The sequence below is a fragment of the Alexandromys fortis genome, unplaced genomic scaffold, assembly GCF_014885135.2.
Source record: "Alexandromys fortis isolate MF-2015 unplaced genomic scaffold, M_Fortis_MF-2015_v1.1 scaffold_22, whole genome shotgun sequence".
Lineage (NCBI taxonomy): Eukaryota > Metazoa > Chordata > Mammalia > Rodentia > Cricetidae > Alexandromys > Alexandromys fortis.
Window position 1 is genome coordinate 8,824,496 of NW_026067900.1, and position 19,454 is coordinate 8,843,949.

At 38.3% G+C, this 19,454-nt stretch overlaps 1 protein-coding gene across 4 annotated transcripts in view; it reads left to right on the forward strand.

The window, feature by feature from the left end:
• The window catches only part of Myo5a (myosin VA), a 153,733-nt gene that overhangs the window by 113,831 nt on the left and 20,448 nt on the right, over positions 1–19,454 (forward strand). The window contains exons 28-33 of one of the 4 annotated variants that reach the window (XM_050125033.1): positions 1,168–1,395; positions 6,829–6,929; positions 9,653–9,733; positions 11,146–11,344; positions 13,376–13,450; positions 14,927–15,020. In XM_050125033.1, coding sequence (XP_049980990.1) covers positions 1,168–1,395; positions 6,829–6,929; positions 9,653–9,733; positions 11,146–11,344; positions 13,376–13,450; positions 14,927–15,020 — 778 coding nt within the window. The remainder of the gene's footprint in view (positions 1–1,167; positions 1,396–6,828; positions 6,930–9,652; positions 9,734–11,145; positions 11,345–13,375; positions 13,451–14,926; positions 15,021–19,454) is intronic. The other 3 variants (XM_050125053.1, XM_050125043.1, XM_050125063.1) reach the window with 3 other exon arrangements.

Consider the following 19,454-nt stretch of genomic DNA (forward strand, 5'->3'; position numbering starts at 1 on the left):
CACGATAAAAATCTGAGGCTGAGGGGCAGACTAAAAGCATAGGGTAGCAGTCTGCTCTCTAAAACATCCCTGCCTCACATAAACATAGGTAAATGAAAGTGTTTTCTGTAGTATGAGTGAAGCCCAGATTGACACAGCTTTGGTGAGTGGTTCCCAAAGTCTGGCCCTCTATTAACATAATCAATACTGCCTGGTTCCTTGTTGGAAGTACAGAATTCTCAGACCTCACACCATTAGACATAAAGTCAGGATCCTGTAATTGGGGTTTAGAAATATGTGTTTCAACAGGAACTCCAACTGGCTGTGATGCATGTTAAAGTTTGGGGCACACTGTGTCAGAGCCTCGGTATCAAAATAAAGACATTGTCTTGGTTCTGTCCCAGAAATGAGCAATGCAAAACTGATTTCCAGGATTCAAAGAGAGCACTACTGAGAATTTCAGTCATTGGGAATATCCTGACCAGTTTGTATGCTTGGTTTTACCCTTTATCTGCCTTTTTACATTTACCTGCAAACAAAACCTGGGTTTCCCAGGATTAGGACTCAACAGTCTTCATCTCAGAGTATTCCCTGAGCAGGTCGGAGTAAATTTGCTTCTGGAATTGGAGTTGGTGATACAAACTATAATTTACATTGCTCGGTCCCACTAATGTCACACTTACCTAATCTGGGGGACCATTCCTAAGAGTGGAGATTGATGTCCTTTCTATTAGAATTATTCTGTCACTTAGGGGGTTTAGTTTTCCAATGTAAAGATGAAAATGACAGCAGTAAATGTCTTAGTTGGGGTTTTTATTGCTGTGAAGAGACACCATGACAATGACTACTCTTATAAAGGAAAACATTTAATTGGGGCTAGCTTACAGTTCAGAGGTTTAGTCCATTGCCATCATGGTGGGAAGGATGGTGACGTGTGTAGGCATACATGGTTCCGGAGAGGTAGCTGAGAGTTCTACATCCAGATGTGAAGACAACAGAAAAAGATTATGACACACTGACTATACTTGAGTATCTGAGACCTCAAACCCACCCCATTGACATACTTTCTCTAACAAGGCCACTCCTACTCCAGCACAACCACACCTCCCAATAGTAGCAGTCCCTATGAGCCTGTGGGGCCATTTTTATTCAAACCACCATAGTAAACTTGTCTATCTTTTCATTCAGCGTCAAGAACTGGAGTCAGAAAACAAAAAACTGAAAAATGAGCTGAACGAGTTACGCAAAGCCCTCAGTGAGAAGAGTGCCCCAGAAGTGACTGCACCAGGTGCTCCTGCCTACCGTGTCCTCATGGAACAGCTGACCTCTGTGAGTGAGGAGCTTGATGTTCGAAAGGAAGAAGTTCTCATCTTGCGGTCTCAGCTGGTGAGCCAGAAAGAAGCCATCCAACCGAAGGTAAGCATGCACATGTGTTGAGAACAAAGCATGGTGACTGGCTTTCATTTCTTCCAGTTTGTAATGAAACAAACACTTAAGAGTAGTTGCAAAAAGCCACTGGGTTCCTAGGTGTCTTTCAAAGTTTAGTTTCCCACAAAGAATATCACAGTCGAGAGCCAGCTCCTAGATCACCCAGCATTTGAAAGAAATCCATGGTGTCAGCAGTACACTAAGACTTCTTTATCTGAAGTATTTAGGGAAAAAAGACACTCAAGCATTCTCTTGATGGTTTCCTTTTTTTAATTCTCTCATGCTGTTGTTCCTCTTATGATGTTCCTCTTTGTTTGTTCTCTATAGCTATATATACCCAACAAAATCTTTCAAACAATACAGAAGTTATATTTGAAAATCATAATCCATTTCTTAAGTAGATGATAAAAACAGAGTCACCTCGACAACTCACACACAATAAATCTAAACAACTTGTCACAGAGTGAGGAAGAAGCATTTTTTCTTAGTCAGCTCCTTAATTGGCGGACTGTAACTTTCAGCAGCAAAGAAAGAATCAGTCATTTTGTTATCTATCTAGAGAGGTAGTCTTATAAAGGAGTTATAAACCTTAAACTACTGAGGAGAAAATAAGGTAATTATGTACTGTAACCCACACTTCTGCGTGTATAAACATTTTGAACTAACAATGTGCAATCAGTAATAGTAAAAGCCAGGCTTTCTCAGACTCAGAGAGTGCCCTGTTTAGAAGATAGAGGTGTGTTGTCATGTCTTTGGTTCAGGCTCAGGATTACCATAAGTCTTTTAATATCAGTTCAATAGCCACTCTCCAATGTATAGGACACTAAAAGCATTTTAAATCTAAAATATATTTACTGTCCCGTGTGTAACTTTAGACCATACAAGAGAAAACTTGTAACTCTTTCTCAGGGCTATGAAGTAAATTATTTTTTGTAGCCCTGACCAGCCAGAACTTCTCTTCCCATGGTGTTTCTGAACAAAAGCTGTAATTAATTATTGTTCCAGTTTATCAGACCCAGCAAATAAAGCATTTGCAGCCATTAGGTTGCTTTGCACTTTTGATCCTGGCTCAACAAATAAGACAGTCCTTGTAAATAAGATTGCTTTTCTGGGAATAATTTATCTTAAAAACCATTAGCAAGGCATCTGGTCTAATCTAAAGCTACTTTGAAGTTTTATATCAGCTGATAAAACTCAGCTTTCCTGACAACTGGGGCAAATTCATCTGTTTTCATAATCATCAGCCTGAGCTGAAGTCTAAAACATCTCCTAGGGAGGAGTTCATAGGCCTTGACTGTGTAGTATTTTTTTGTATTCATGTTTATTCATCAAAACTCTGTAGAAGCTAACATTATTAATATCAATTAGACAATACAGCTTCAGGAGGGGTCATCTTGACGAGAGATGAAAATGCCCAGAAGATTAGGATGTATTCATGAGATAAGCACACTATGATTTACTATGATTTGATTTGATAGGATAGGATATGGATAGGGAAATTTGCAATAGCGATTATGAAGTTATAGATCGAAACAAAAAATATTCCGGAATTTCTAGTCTTGTGAACTGGTCTAATGAAGTTTCCCATCAGAGAGTTTTCCTTATAGTTGGCTGACCACCGTGAATATTAATTACCACCTGCTGTTCTAATGTTAATACTCACGGCAAAATGATGTTTTTTAAAAATTACTTTTGTAGTAATCCTGCCTCAGTATATTCTGAACTAAAGTAAAATACATTAAATATAATAATATACATATTATTTTGGTACAAAGAAGCATTAAGTCTAGCTAAAATTACTTGTTAAAATTGGTCTGCATAAGTAGAAATGTAACAAAATGGTTAGAAATGAAATCAGTTCATGGAAATTACACTCCCAGGTGTAAACAGAGACTGTGTGCTCCTTCCCCAGCTACTTAGACCCAAATAATCACACAAAAACTATATTAATTATAACACTGTTTGGCCAATGGCTTAGACATATTTCTAGCTAGCTCTTACATCTTAAATTAACCCATTTCTATTAATCTGTGTATCACTACAAGGCTGTGGCCTACCAGTAAGCTTCTGGCATTTTTCTCCTTTGGTAGCTGCATGGCATCTCCCTGACTCTGCCTTCTTTCTCTTTAGTTTTTTTGCCTAGCTCTAGTCTGCCCTGCCATAGGGCAAAGCAGCTTCTTTATTAATCAATGGTAATAAAACATATTCACAGCATGCAGAGCGAATCCCTTTAATAGGGAGAAGGTAGGAAGGGCTGTGTTCATGGAGTAAACAGAAAGCGTTCTATGCTGTTATCTTTCTTGGCTCAGTCTCATCTGGTTCCAAGGCTTGAACAGACTAGCCTTGAGAAAGAAAACCTGCACAAAGACTAAAGGAGTGTTCTCTCCTCTCTCAGCAGATGGACAGTCTCTCTTTTTCCTTTTAAATTTATAGATAATTGTGAGGGGGTATATATATGTATTGTAGAGTACAACTTCAGTGGAAATTAAAAGATTGGAAAATAAAAACGAAGCAAAGGTCATAAATACAACCTCACTAGCAGAGCACATAGTTTGGTAACATACCTGCCATCTTACTAAGTTCACATAGTTCATGTGACAGCTGTTCTGTGATAATGGGCTGGCTCTGTCTCTACACACAGTCCCTGCTTGCTCAGCGCCCAGTCTCCTTGTAACACAGCTTGGCTGTTCTGGAGGAGTATGCAGTATACTGAAACCTTCCAGACACCCAATGCCTTTTGTAATTCTGTGTTCCTCAATTTCTTATTATTAAGCCAATGGTGAACAGCACACAGTGAGCTAGAGTGTGAGTCATCCGAACCAGCTCTTGTTTGTCTATTCTACCTCTAAAGAGCTCTGAGAGACTTTCCCTGGACAATTAGCCTCCCAAAGGCCACTACTTGAACTCCTCAAAGACCTAGTATGAAATCTCACCCAGATAAATCAACAGCAGAATCATTCTTTCATACACCCAAGCATTTTACAGCCAAGAATATTTTAAAGCAAAACAACTCAGGAAAGAAGTTAAGCATTAGTAATAGGAGTTCCAGCCAGGTGGTGGTGGCACCTTTAATCGCAGCATTAAGGAGGCAGAGACAGGTAGATCTTTATGAGTTCAAGACCTGTTAGTTCTGGTCTACAGAGCAAGTTTCAGAACAGTCAAGGCTACACAGAGAAACCCAGTCTCGAAAAATAAAAAGTTAAAAGGAAAAAAAAGGAACTCCTATCTCCTACATATATTAATGTCAGCCTTATGACAGTTTTGTGAATGCTAATACATTACAGTTAGTTTTACAAGAAACAACTCACAGCTTTTAAATTAACTCTTGTTAATTCAGTGAAAGTATCTATTCATGAAGCTAAAGATTTATTGTTTCTACATTTTTGTGCTTGCCAACATGTGATTTTTCAGGATGACAAGGTAATTGTATATATTTTTAATATTTAATAAGTACTTCTGTTTAATCCTAACATTGACTTGCAGGTCTCTTCAATTTATGTAGTTCGTGCTTTGTGACCAGGTCTGTTTTATTTTATGTTGTTTTTTAAGATTTATTTGTTTATTTTTCGTGTCTGTGTGATTATGTAGAAATGAATGCCAGAATGGGGCATTGTGTATCCCTCTTCTATCATTCTCCATCTATTCCTCTGAGGTAGTGATTCTCTCTAACCTGGAGCTTTCATTTCCTCACAGAGACTAGAAGCCAATAAGCCAAGCAATACCCTGGCTCCATCCCCTCAGAACTTGAGTAACAGACATGTGGAATGTCTAGCTTGTTACATGGGTGCTGAGATCTGAGCTCAGGTCCTCATGATTGAGAATCAAACACTCTTAGGTGCTGATACATCTCTCCAGCCCTCTCTGCCTTTTTGCCTTAGGATCTCATATAGCCTACGTTAGCCTCAAACTCACTGTATCGTTGAGGATGTCTTTGAACTCCTGGTTATCCTGCCTCCACTTCCTGAGTGTTCTGAGTACCGTTATAAGCTGCCATGCCCCGCTTCCTTTTTACTTACTAATTTCCTGTTTGACTTCTTCCTATATGAAGTCACTAGGAAAAACTGTGGTTGTAGTAGTTTCTGATCTGGATGTCAGATGGATCTCCAGGACTTCTAATTCACAGTCATCTCTGTGATTCACTGCTGTAATTCTGGTGTCATGCACAAGTTGGGGAGGAAAAACCCTTGACTTAGAGACAGTTCTTCTGGGCACACATCGTACCAAATCTAACAAGGTTGAGGAGAAATGGAAGAGCTGAGCATGAATTCTTTACTGCTACTTTTCAACGCCCATAGCTAGAATAAAAAGTAGCTCCTGTTAAGGTGCAGAGTTGAATCTCTCGACTCTCTTGGTTTCTGCTGTTGAGCAATACTGGGTGCTTCATGTATGGTGCAACCTTCTCAGAACTTGGAGCCGTTGCATGTGGGAAACACACAGAACAGTGAGTCAAAACACTTCTCAGTGCTAAAGTGTAAATCTGAGTCTGTCTCCCAAATACCATATTCTAGCCAAGACAGGCAGAATTAAGAAAGAACCAGCTACTTGTTCCCCTGGACATCAGCAAATGGAGTCATTCATCTTTCCTTGTTTTCATACTAGCCGAATAGATCAAGTGACCTAATTTATCAGAATTTTAAAAACACTCCAGAAAAGTCCTAAGATAGTCAAGTACAGTGTATCATTATTTGATATAAAAACTTGAGCCATTGTGAATTTTATTTATAGGGCTTAAAAATGAGAATATGAAATAGATTTTTTTCTTCCAGGGAAAGAGAAAAATTAAATTAGCAAATATATACTCTTTATAAAATAAAGCTAAAAAATGTTTATTTGGGACCAGAATGTAGCTCAACTGGTTAAATGCTTACCTAACACATACAGAACTCTGGGTTTGATCTGTAATACTCCATAAACTGTGCTGGCTCAGTGGTACATACCAATGATCCCAGCACTGAGGAAGATGTGGCAAAAAGACCAGAAGTTCAAGTCATCCTCAGATACCTAGAAAGTTTAAGGACAGCCTGGGCATGAACCACCACACCTAGCTTAGAGCAAACATTAATTGAAAGATCAGACATGTTTTTAGACAAAGAGAATGACCCTTTTAGTGTGCTAAAGTTGTTATTCTTTAGAGGCAATGAATTAGTTATTTGATTTAGTGTTTTGGGGGTGTTATATGCACACATGTGCACAAAAAAGAGAGTTGCATGTGTCTGTATAAGCATACACATGAATGTCAGTTGATAACTTATGGAAGAAGATTATTTCCACCATGTGGATTCTAGAGATTGAACTCAGGTTATCAGGCTAAGTGGCGAGTGCCCTTACCCACTAAGGCCTGAAATAAAAAGAATATGTTATATGTGATCCACAGTTACGGAGTTGAGCCTTCATGTGGATTTGTGTCATTTCTCCCTTCAGAATACAATGACAGATTCCACAATACTTTTGGAAGATGTACAGAAAATGAAAGACAAAGGTGAAATAGCACAAGCATATATTGGTTTGAAAGAAACAAACAGGTAAGTTGATCCTTTCATCCACCTTGTTTAACTGTATTAATCTGAGTCTTCAAGTCAGCCTCTTGTTCAGGAAGTCAGTGTGCTAATTCATTGCTTTATTAGACATCAGCCAATCTTCAAGAAGAACCTAAGGTTTCTGATGTAAATCAACTTAACATCCCTTTCATAATATCAGATAATTGTTGATGATTGGTGTCAAAGGAAATGTTATTCACATTATGAGAAGATATGTTTATATCAAGGGCCTTGACCTTAAGCTGCCTGAAGAAGAAAACTTATTGCTCAGTTTGGACTGTCCTGGGTAGATCCTTTTCTAGTAAGGGTGTTGTTCAAGATGGTTATTTGAAGGTTTGTAGAGACAACTACAGTGTTCAATAACTGAAATGTAGCATGAAGAGAAGATGTGTGTGCCTAGAATTCCATCAGTGGTAGCCATATAGCTCTAGAAGGGTGCCACACTTTGAGAATGGGAGAATGAAGACTCATACCTACAATTGTCAGCGTTACTGCCAACCTCATTTCTGAACAGAGATTTAATATCATTGTACTCTAAACAGAAAAAAATTACACACTGGACCATTTTGAGAGAGCATGACCAGTGGTGAAAGACAGTTCTGGAGTCTCCTAGGTATCTTGATCACAGTTCCAGGATTGGCTTGCATAAATACCCACAAATTAAATATATATGCCTTACAAAACATAGATTACTTCTTTATTTATTAGCAACGGTACAAAGGTACCTTTTCAAAGGTATTTAGTTAAATGTAAATTTAATTTATGAATTAGTTGTGATCTTTTATATTTAAGAATATCTTATTAGCCTGGCTGTGGTGGTACACGTCTTTAATCCTAGAACTCGGGAAGCAGAGGCAGGTGGATCTCTGTAAGTTCAAGGTCAGCCCGTTCTATGTAGTGAGTTCTATATAGTGAGTTCCAGGACAGCCAAGGCTACAGAGAAAAACCCTGTCTCAAAACAGAATATCTTGTTATAGTAAGAGTATATGCTGTCTATGAAATCCACTCAGCTATTCAGTCACTAGGTCAGGAATGTTTCTACCCCATGCCAGCACTGTGTTACATTGTGGGATACAGCAGAAGACAAGTAAATGCCATCCCTTCCCACAGAGGTGATAGGCTCCTTAGATAAAGGACTGAGAATGTTTGCGTTTTAGTCTAAAGATATTAGAAAGAATTGAAGTATTTTAAGTAGAAGAATAATTGTAATGGAACAAGATTGAAAGCACAAAACCAGTTAAGAGGCTTTGCTGCAGTCCAGTGACTGAGCATGGTGACTCAAGGTTGGTTGATGACAGTTAGGATTGAAAGAAGCAGGGAAATTTGGAAAGATATGCATGAAGATGAGGTCAGTAAACCCTGTGGAATGTTGGGTGTGTGAGAGGGTTTAGGGAAGCTTGCAGTTTCTGCTGTGGGGACTCAGATGGATGTGCTGATGCCATTTCATGATTATGAGACCAGGATGGAGTGATGAGTGGATTTATATACACTGAATTTTAGCAGACAAGAAGGAATTCAGGAAGAGAAATTCTACTAGGTAATAGAGTTATATATAATAGATCTATAATCAAGACACATGGCCTGAGATAAAAATTTTGAAGTTATAAGAATACAATAAAATAATAGAAACCTCAAAAATAGCTAACTCTAGAGACAGAGAAATGGTAGATTGAAAACAGAATTCACTCAGATTCATGTTGTAAACATAGCAACAAAAGTGTATCAAGATTAAGATCCTGGCCTCTGAAATCACATGGCACTGGACTCAGATGCTTCTTACCAGCTGTTAACTCAACATGGGTGATGGGAAGAACAGATGAGGTAGTGAAAGAATGGAGAACAGCATCTGATGTTTAACACATCCTCAAAATATATTATTTACACCCTTGGTAGGAAAAATGTTACCAACTAAATGTTGTCTATAAACTATAGATCTTAATAAGAGATGATAGATAAACCTCTGATATAAAGGCAGTTTCTCCAGATCTTAAATTTAATTTTACCCAAAATTTAAAATTATATCAAAAGTTGAGAACTTTGGATACATTCTTATGTTATTTGTACAATAATTTTTATAAAAGTTTACATGGGGAATCAGATTATGCTGAAATAAATTTATATCAAGATAACTGAAGGGCTGGAGAGATGGCTCAGAGGTTAAGAGCATTGCCTGCTCTTCCAAAGGTCCTGAGTTCAATTCCCAGCAACCACATGGTGGCTCACAACCATCTGTAATGGGGTCTGGTGCCCTCTTCTGGCCTGCAGGCATACACACAGACAGAATATTGTATACATAACAAATAAATAAATATTTTTTTAAAAAAGATAACTGAAAATTTCATTTTGAAATAGATTATGAAAATTGTCACATGAAGCTATACCTAGAGTTTTCATTTTATGCATGTGTTAAGGTTAGCCTTAATGAAATGCTTGATGTGTAAGATCATATGGCTAGCCTCATAAAACATTAGAAATTGGATGTCTCGTCTTCTAGTCATTTCATTTTTTCATTTATTTGTGATACGACTTCTTGTCCATTTTTTAATTAACCAAAGTAATTTGTGATAATGTAAAGTCATTTGTAATTACTAAAAATGGTCCTATCCACTTAGTAAATACTGAAATATCATGTGCTTTTCTTGACCACCATCATCTCATTTCCATCCTGTGTCCCTTTGTGTTTTGCATTGTGTTCTTTTACATGGAAGATCATCTACTATGGATTACCAGGAGTTGAATGAGGATGGAGAGCTCTGGCTGGTTTATGAAGGGTTAAAACAAGCCAACAGGTTATATCTGTCTCCTCAGAATGGAATGTTATTAACTTGTTTTTCTTACTAACAGTGACTTACAACTTTGACTACTGTGTGTCTTGTGCATTTACTATCTTCCTGAGAGAATTAGTCTCAATAAAACTTAGACTCTGCAGCCAAATACCTACTTTAAAATTGTCTCTACTAACAGATACTGTTAAAGCTTAACGTTGATTATAGGTGAATACAAATTGCTTCATGTGTGCCACAGTGCTGCCAGGAGTGAAGATCTAAAAATTGTGAATCTCTCTAGGACTTGAGGAAAACAGACTTCAAACTGAAGCAGTTATTGGAGCATGGCCACTAATACTTGTTACCTGGACAGTAACTTATCTGTAATAAATGTCAATCTGGGATACACATTCCTGTAACAAATGTGGCCACTTTCTCATTATTGTGATGCTGCCTAAAAGTGTTGTCAAGTACCTGATTCAGCATTCTCTGTTATTATGAGATTCAAAGCCAAATAAGGATAACCATCTGAGATCAGCAATTCACTTCCAGGAAAAAAAAATAGAATTCACTGTGTCTTTCTCTAACACATTTATCTGCCCTGATGCTATTTGTGTCTTAAAAATCTCACAAAAATTCCATTATCATGATTATAATCTTAAATCCTTACACTGTTAAATGGACTATGCTTGTTCTGCTTCGTTCTAACCGTAACCATCACTATTAACTGCCGTGTTGTCGGTTAGCGTTCTTGAAATTTCCTAAGGTAGTCTGCTGTTAATAGTTTGCTCATAATAGCATCAGTAAGTTTTACTCAGCAGTTGATAACAAAGGAAATCGGGATTAAATGTCTTTCTCTTCATGTTAGTTACTGCTTGACTATAACTTTGTCCAAAAGCAGTATCTTGTTAGGATTCTGTTAGATATGTAATCTCATGGGGAGAGAGATGACAGTTCTGTCTACACACACACACACACAATTACAGAACTACTAGATTCCATTTGGATAAATCTATGGATCTCCAAGTAGTGCACCAGCCTGTCTTGGATAAGTGGACAATATTAAAAACATGATCCTGGTTCCACCTTTGTCTGAAATCAATGGCTGTGCCTTTTTAAAGTTCTTTTTCATTAGATTGGGAATGTATAACCTTGCCTTTTACAATGCAACTATTTATTTATCTATCTATCTGTCTGTTTATTTATGGCAATGAAGCTGCCTTTGCCAACTTAGAGGAGAATTTCATACAATTCAAAGATGCAGATGTGACACATCGATTCCCATTTCTGGCATTTGAGTTTCATGACATTACTGGAGTCAGGAGGTGCACAGATGCTAGAGAGTATCTGCTTTTCTTATTCTTGCAAAGGAACATGTAGCTTCACACCCTTTAGAGGTGTCCTGTCCTCTACAAACTTGTGTGGCCTCTCTGCAGGCTCTTGGAATCCCAGCTACAGTCGCAGAAGAGGAGCCATGAGAATGAGGCCGAGGCCCTCCGTGGGGAAATCCAGAGCCTAAAGGAAGAAAACAACCGGCAACAGCAGCTACTGGCCCAGAATCTGCAGCTGCCCCCTGAGGCCCGCATTGAAGCCAGCCTGCAGCATGAGATCACACGGCTGACCAATGAGAACCTGGTAAGGAGAGTAGCAGTGTCCCAGTCTGCTGTACGTTCTTTTTGGACAAGCACAGCTTTTCCTTGTTGGGAATGACACTCTTCTGTCTCTAATAAAGACAAAAAGGAAAATATGAATGTGTTGATAGAAATGAATCAAAATAATGAAATTGCACCCAGCTGTTTCTCACAACAGTCTATTTGACAGTTGAGCCCTCTCAAACCTTACCTGCAGTGTTTGGAAGAAAGTCTCCTGGCTACTTGCTAGGCTTTGAATACCAGAAAGACATGGCTACAAATTATTTTCCTTTGATCCCAAGCATCTAGTGAGGATGCCATCCAGCCTGCCTAGTAGACAAGCCAAGGAAGGGTCTTGGTTGAACTAAGCATGGGCCATGGGTGGAGCTTCTAAAACAGGATGGAGGGACTAGTATTGAGCTTGGCACATTTTATTCTTTTAAGCAGAACTTGTACAGTAATAAAGAGGGCACTTTTGCCTTTCCCCTTACCAGATTCTGAATGCTGAAATGAACTCCAAGACTTCTCCGTTTTTCTTATTCCTTTAAAAAAAAATTTGCCAAGAAAAAAATTATTTTCTACAGTATTTCTCTCTCCATCACATTATAACCTTGATTATATGTCTGAAATTTTTAAATCTGTGTAAATTTTACAGATATATTTATTGCATAAAAAGTCATTGAAAGATCATAATTACAATTTTTACATAAAATCTGTTCTTTAGTGACATGAAAAAAACCTTTTAAGATCTATACTAAAAGTGTTTCAGTTTCATTGAAGGTCTAATTCCCATCAGTGATAACTGACAACACAGGTCTCTGCTACCATATGTTCACCCATGTTTTATCTAGATTAGGAAGAAATCAGAGTAATTTCTTTCCTGTCTGTCTTATGTATGAAGCTCCATGGTAGGAATGTGGGACAGGGGGTGAGGATGATGTCTGAGCTCTTTCAGCATGACTGAACCTATTACTCATTGGGGAAATCTACTGAGTCACAAAGTGTTCTTTAAAAGTTGTGTTTACTCTGTTGCTTAAATAACTAACAATGCTTTTGATGATTACAAATTGACAAATGTATGGAATAATATTGATTGATCAGTGTACAGACTCTTTGCTTCTGAATCATTGTCTTAAAATGTTAGATGTTCTGTGAAATGGGTTTGTTTCTGGTGGTAGATTCTCAGTTTGTTCACTAAGTTAATCAAGTGTTGCCCTTACAGCCTGTCTGTAATATTCTTGGCAAATTTTGTACCCAATGTAGAAATGATCAAGCCCTATACTCTAAATAGAAGACTCTAATTAGTTTTAGGCTACCCTTTGCAGATCAGCTGCTTGTACCATTACACTGACTGCTAATTCAAAGAATATTATCAAACTCAAGGCTCTCTCAGGCTACTTCGAGTTTCTTAGTCTTAATTATGCACTTTTAGGATGTACTTGAGCAGAATATTAAGGCAACAGTATATCTGGGCTTGGTGCTTCTGCCACCCCACACAAACACATATACTCACAACATGCCAATACATATAGGAATGGCTTTCGTTTTCCTCCAGTGCACAGGCCTCACAGGCCTCCCTCATGCTGCCTCTCGCCAGTCCCACCAGTTCTAAACAGTAGTGGGGTGCTCACAGCACTTCTGCCTTTTTTTATTTTGTTGCATTCCTTGCCCTTGCTGCTCTGCTGGTTACTGAGCAGGGTTGGGAGAGTCACAAATAAGGGGGGGGGGGGGAGTAAAGGGCTGGGGACTAAAATGTCAGTCTTCTCTGGGTACCACAGTCCCCTGTTCTATTGACTTGCTGAATGACAACATTCTGGCCATCACCTGTTTCCGATGGTCATGCAAAATAGATCTGTAAATATGAAACTCAGCTATACTAAAAAAAAAAAAAAGAACATGGTAATGGTAGGTGGCAAATTGAAAGTAGATATAGTTTCATTACCTGTGTTTTAAAGTTTTTTAAGTTAATTTTTCTGAGAGGTAGCATTCCCTTAAAGACTCAAGAAACAAATATCCATTGTACCTGTTTTTTCAGTATTTTGAGGAATTATATGCAGATGACCCTAAGAAGTATCAATCATATCGGATTTCACTTTACAAAAGGATGATTGTATGTAAACCGCAGTGCTTTTCCGTTGTCTTCTGCTACTTCTAGCCTTCTCTAACTGAGGAGCACACTGCTGCCTGCCACTGCCCAGGAGGTCTCTTCAAAAATCCTCACAAAGTCTCTTCCCTCAACCTTCACAACTCTCTTTAGCCAGTGTGGCATCTCTTTCAGTGTCCCGTGTCCACTGTGTGTTTGGTTTGTTGTTAACCCCAGGCTTACAGTGTGATGGAAGCATAACCCAGCACTGGAAATGTTAGCAGCTATTCCCTTCGAATCAGTAATCCACTCCAAATCTACTCTTGCACAAGCTGGAGAACGAGCCAGTGTTTCAAGTGTTGTTCTTCTCTATAGCTTAGTGATAAGCACCAGCCATCACCACTGATTCATGGTCCTTCTAAGCTTTCTTAGTCTGGTGCTGTCTACATCCCTCCTAGTTGCTGAGTTTATAACTGCCTGTCCTTTGAGAGAATTCTTTACTAAGTAGAGCCAGTAGTCACAGATGTCTTACCTTTGCATGTTCAGGTTTTCTTTCTCTCATTTTTTTGCATTAGGCATGCAAAGTTAGGTGTTTATTTTTTTTCCATTTGTTTGGTTGGTTTTTTTTTTTTTTTGAGACAGATTTTTTGTGTTGTAGCCCTGAATGTCCTGGAACTCATTCTGTAGACCAGGCTGGCCTCAAACTCACAGAGATCCACCTGCCTCTGCCTCCCAAATGCTCGAATTAAAGGTGTGGGCAACCATCCTGAGGCAGCTATTTTCCCCCCAGAGAAAGACTCTCACTTCATAACTCAGCCTGGCCTTGAATTCTCTCTCAGAATTCCAGGTACTTGAGTTATAATCATGCACCTTAATGCCATGTAGCAAAGGTTCTTTATCATTTTCCTTAATTTTTTGTTGTTTGTTTTGGTTTTTGAGACAGTGTTGCTCTATAAGTCTAGTTAGCCTTGAATTCAGAAATCCACCCACTATTGCCTCCTGAGTGCTGGGACCAAAGGTATGTGCCACAACATCTGACTTAGCTCACTTTTAGTTTCCCCAAGCTTCTTCATGTTTCTTAAGGTTAAGGCTAAGTTTATAGCTGGTAAATGCTAACAGTGCTTTACACATGGAGTGTCAGCTTCGCATAAGTGCCACCATCCTCAAATCTCCCACAGAACTTTGGTGCACTCATCAAGACTCAATTTTGCTCAGTCCTCCTTCAAAAGTGACAATGTATCTGTGAGTTGTTGCCCGTAGGCATCTGCTGGAAGACTTCCATCACGCTGTAAAGGAACTTAGAGCAGTTGTGTTTCAGTTGCCGTCACTGTAGCTGCACCTCCCTTGTCTGCCAGTTTGAGCCAGGTGGTGGCTCCACCAGTGAGCTCTTCTGCAGCTTTTATGTAAACTAACAGTGTGTTGCCGTGATTGTGTTTGTGCTCCCTTTGTGCCTGTACCAAGCCTGTTTTGATCTTTCTGATAAAATTCTCATTTTGATCTTAGGATTTGATGGAACAACTTGAAAAACAGGATAAAACTGTCCGGAAACTGAAAAAACAACTGAAAGTCTTTGCCAAAAAAATTGGTGAACTTGAAGGTACTTAAACATATTTTTACAGTATTTCTCAAATTTTATTTCCTCTTGCTAGTCTTAATCTCCCTCAGATGAATTTTTAGAGAAATAACCAAGATGACTTTTAACAATCCTTACCTCTGTGGAATGGAAGTTTCTACTTCTACATGTGGGGATAATTTTCATGGTAATATAACAGTAAGTTACGAAGGGATAAAATTCATTCAGCAGACATCTAGCAAACATCTGATATGTCAGATACTGCCCTAGTCAGCATAGCATGTGCTTAGGAGCAAGGGTTCTAGAGACGACTTCTTGATTCAGATCCTGTCTCTTCTATTTCCTAGTCTCAGAATATTTGCAAATTGTTGAACCTCTCTGTGTCTCAGTTTTCTCACATTCTCACTGGGAATGATGATGTTATCTGTCAATGTGGTTTGTAAGAACTGAGTGTGGTAGTGTGGGTGACACATCGACAATAGTAATGGTAAATGCTGCACACACCTGCTTGTTAGCACCAGAGCTACAAAAGGAATGTGCTAGAGTCTATCCGTAAAGAGCTCATGATCTAATAGAAGGAAGAAAGTGAATCAGGAAATAGGAATTATAATTATAAAGAAATATAATTTTAAAAATATAATTATTTCTATATGAAATAGATAAGCTCCTTGAGAAAAAAAAACTCAATATAAACATACTAGCCTTGTCTTATATTGTCCATTCAGTAAGTTTTATTGAATGCTTCTTAGATGCTGTACACAGTTGCAGGTGCTGAAGGCCTAGCTGTGAAGACCAAAGCAGATGCTCAGTCCATTCTGAAACCACATCACTGCTCAAGGCATTTTAGAGACAGAATTTCAAAGATGAAATTCCCTTTAAATCTTTGCAAGCTCTTACCATTTTGGTCACCAGTGATATGTTCATCCTAACATCTGTCCTATTCTCTAGTTGTCATCTTTATGATCCTCATATGACAAAAAGAGTAGAGACTCCACCACTTGAGATATTCAAGAGAATCTATCCCAGTGAACTCCGTGTTTGCTTTTTCTCACTCCATCACACTATATTATAACTGTTCTGTCCGACTGCCGCTGTCCTGGCCAAGCCCTGCTCATTCTTTGGGATGAAAGGCACATGGCATATCATCAGAAGCATCCTGATCCCACCATAGACCACATGACCCTGCCTGTTTGGTTTATACTTTCTGTGGTTTTACACTGTTTTGCTGCACACACCTGCTTGTTAGCACTAGAGCTACAAAAGGAATGTGCTAGAGTCTTTTTTAGCAGTTTTGCTGTTTGAATTACTCATTTCTATGGTAGACCAAGAACATTCTGAGCATGGAAATCACCTCTTATTTCTTATAGTTACAAGGAGCACAATGTCTGATCTATGATAAAGCATAGTACCATGGGTACTAACTTTGAAAGAGGGTATTGCTCTCTTTAATGTACTAATATTGAAATATTTGTTTAGATGTCAGAAAGATTACTTTATAGCCATGTATTTCCTAAAGACCTTTAGTATTACACATAATTCATATATTACTTTGAAACTAGCCAGGTGGTAGTGGCGCACACTGTTAACCTCAGCACTTGGGAGACAGAGGCAGGTGGATCTCTGTGAGTTCAAGGCCAGCCTGGTCTACAGAGCAAGTTCTAGGATAGCCAGGGCTGTTAGACAGAGAAACTCTGTCTCTAAAAACAAAACAGCAATAAAAAAAAAAACTTTTGAAACTGTAGCAGTTGGGGAGATACTGTGCATGTAAAGCACTTTCCATAAAACTATGAGAACTGGATCCCTAAAACCTGCATAAAAGGTTGTCAGGCATGGCAACTGCCTGTAGTCCTAGTTTTAAAGAGACAGAAACAAGGAATCTGCAGAACAAGCTTACTAGCTAGACAAGCTGAAACAACAAGCTCTGGGTTCAGGAAAAGACCCCACCTCAGTGCATCAGGTAGAAATAGATGCCCAATGTAACCTTAGGCCTCCACATACATACATGTGCATCCAGGTGCATGAATATACACATGAACATGCACATATACCATACATACAAATATAAGAAGAAAATCATCTGAAACTCCAGGTCTATACATGTTGTCTAGGGTTTTTGTCCTGCCCAGTTTCCACAATTGTTAAGTGCCAAAGAAATCACACAGAGGTCTACATTAATCATAAACTGATTGGCCCATTAGCTCAGGCTTCTTATTAACTCTTATAACTTATATTAGCCCATTATTCTTGTCTATGTTAGCCATGTGGCTCAGTACCTTATTTGGTGAGGCAGTCACATCTTACTTCTTCTGTGGCTGGGTCAGGACTGCCAACTAGGATTTCCTTCTTCCCAGAATTCTCCTGTTCTCATTGACCCACCTCTACTTCCTGACTGGTTGTCCCACCTATACTTCCTGCCTGGCTACTGGCCAATCAGCATTTATTTAAAATATCATTGACATAATACAGACCATTGTCCCAAACCATATACATATGAGCTATAATATTCATTGGCAATACTTAAAAAGTCTAGGATTTTTTTTTTTCAGAGAACCAACTTCACTGAAATAGACATTATGCGAAGACAGCAGAGTTTTGCTCTTAAAATACTGTTTTAAGGGTGAGGTCAGTAAACTAGAGGCTCTTCGCCAACGTTAGTGAATGTGAATAAATATAAAAGCCATTGTTATTTCACATTTTAAATCACTTTTCTTTAAATGTGAGGTAAACTCAACCTTTGAAATGTAATTGAAGAGAGACGTTAAAATATTCCAAAATGCTATTCATTTTTGGCCATTGTCAATTAGTTATCTTAACTTTTCAGTTAAACTATCCTGAAAGCCCAGCAAAAAATAACATTTGTGTTAGCAGCTCATGGGTTAAACAAGAAAAGACTTATTTATTCTTAATGAAGTTTATATTTTGAGTTAAATGATTTATATCTAGAGGCTAAAATGAAATAGGTACTACATAACAAGCTCTTCTGACACTTCTCTCTTCCTCTCCACATGTGTTTTATACCAGAGTCTTTGTGCAGCAACGCCCTTCTAATAATCAAAAGTTATTTGTCTTTCTTTAAATGTGTTCAAACATATTTAAATCTTTTGCTTTAATTTAAAATGGCAAGACTCCTGCCTCTCCTGTGGGCTATATTTAATTAAGGACTTTTTTTAAAAGCAAACTTTTAAAAAAAATGCCAACATGTATAATTTTTAGCAGAAATTATACAGCTAAGTAGAGAGTCTTTTCAAAATCTGATCTACATGGTGCTCTGTTTCAATTCAGGAGTGGGTGTTACATCTTGGCTTTCATAAAAAAAAAAAAAAAAAAAAAAAAAAAAAAGACCTGAAAGTATTCTAGAAACCAGTAACTTTTGATATAAGACAAACAAAATCCTCGAAACTACAGTGACATACCTGATACCCTGCCTGTTGGGTCGTAGGTCTATAACCTCAACTTTCTGATTTTCCTGCTTTATTACCAGAATTTTCTACTTGTAAGAAATTGACAACAGGATTAATTCTGAGATTAAGATCTTTGTGGTACTTTTGAGAGAAAAGGCAGTTTTTTTAGAGACTCTTTTGAATTGCTCTCCTTTTCCTTTGGGTCTGTAAGAATCTAGAACATGAAAGTAGAGATTGCTGCAGGTTCCAGAAGAATGCCGGTCCGTATTGCAGCCCCAGGCTAAGTGATTGCTGACTCAGTTTGTCTGTGCTGCTCAGGCTGGGCAATTCATAGGCAATGAAAATACATTTCTCATGGAGAGTTAGGTCTCAAAGGGATAGAGGTTCAAGAAGATATCTGTAGGTTTAGTGTCTGGGGAAGGCCTGGTTTCTGCTTCCGGGTGGTATCCTATTGTGTAGCTCTCCAAAGAGACATCATCTGTTCGCACATGACTGAAATAAGCAGAAGAAAGGTTAGCCTTATGAGGGAGACCCTTAAAAACCTGATTTTAGGCATTTTTACGTCAGTTTGTGCTAATAAACACTGTCTTATCAACTATCTTGATGTGGTTTGAATTCGAGATAATGGTAAATTTTAAATAAATGCTCTTGCTTTAATGACTAAATATTGGATTCTTAGAACAAACATGTGCTCTACTGTCCCTTTAGAATGCTTCTCTTCTGTTTGAGAGATTTGTTTGTTTGCTTGCTTGCTTTTGAGACAGGATCTCATGTAGCTGAGGCTGACCTCAAACTGGCTATATAGCTGAGGCTGGCCCAGTATGCTTGATCCACCTGACTCTTTCCCAAGTGCTGGGATTTCAGACATGTTCTGCCATTCCCACCTTGTTTTTCCATTCTGTAAGCAAGAGCTTGACTATGTTTAACTACTTTTGCTTGGTAAAGATTCATTAGCAAATCTGCTAAATTGCATATGCTGGGGACTTTTTTGTTGTGCTGTGGATACTTGATCTTATTGTAAAGTAAACCTGATACAAAACAAACAAAAACCCTTGCC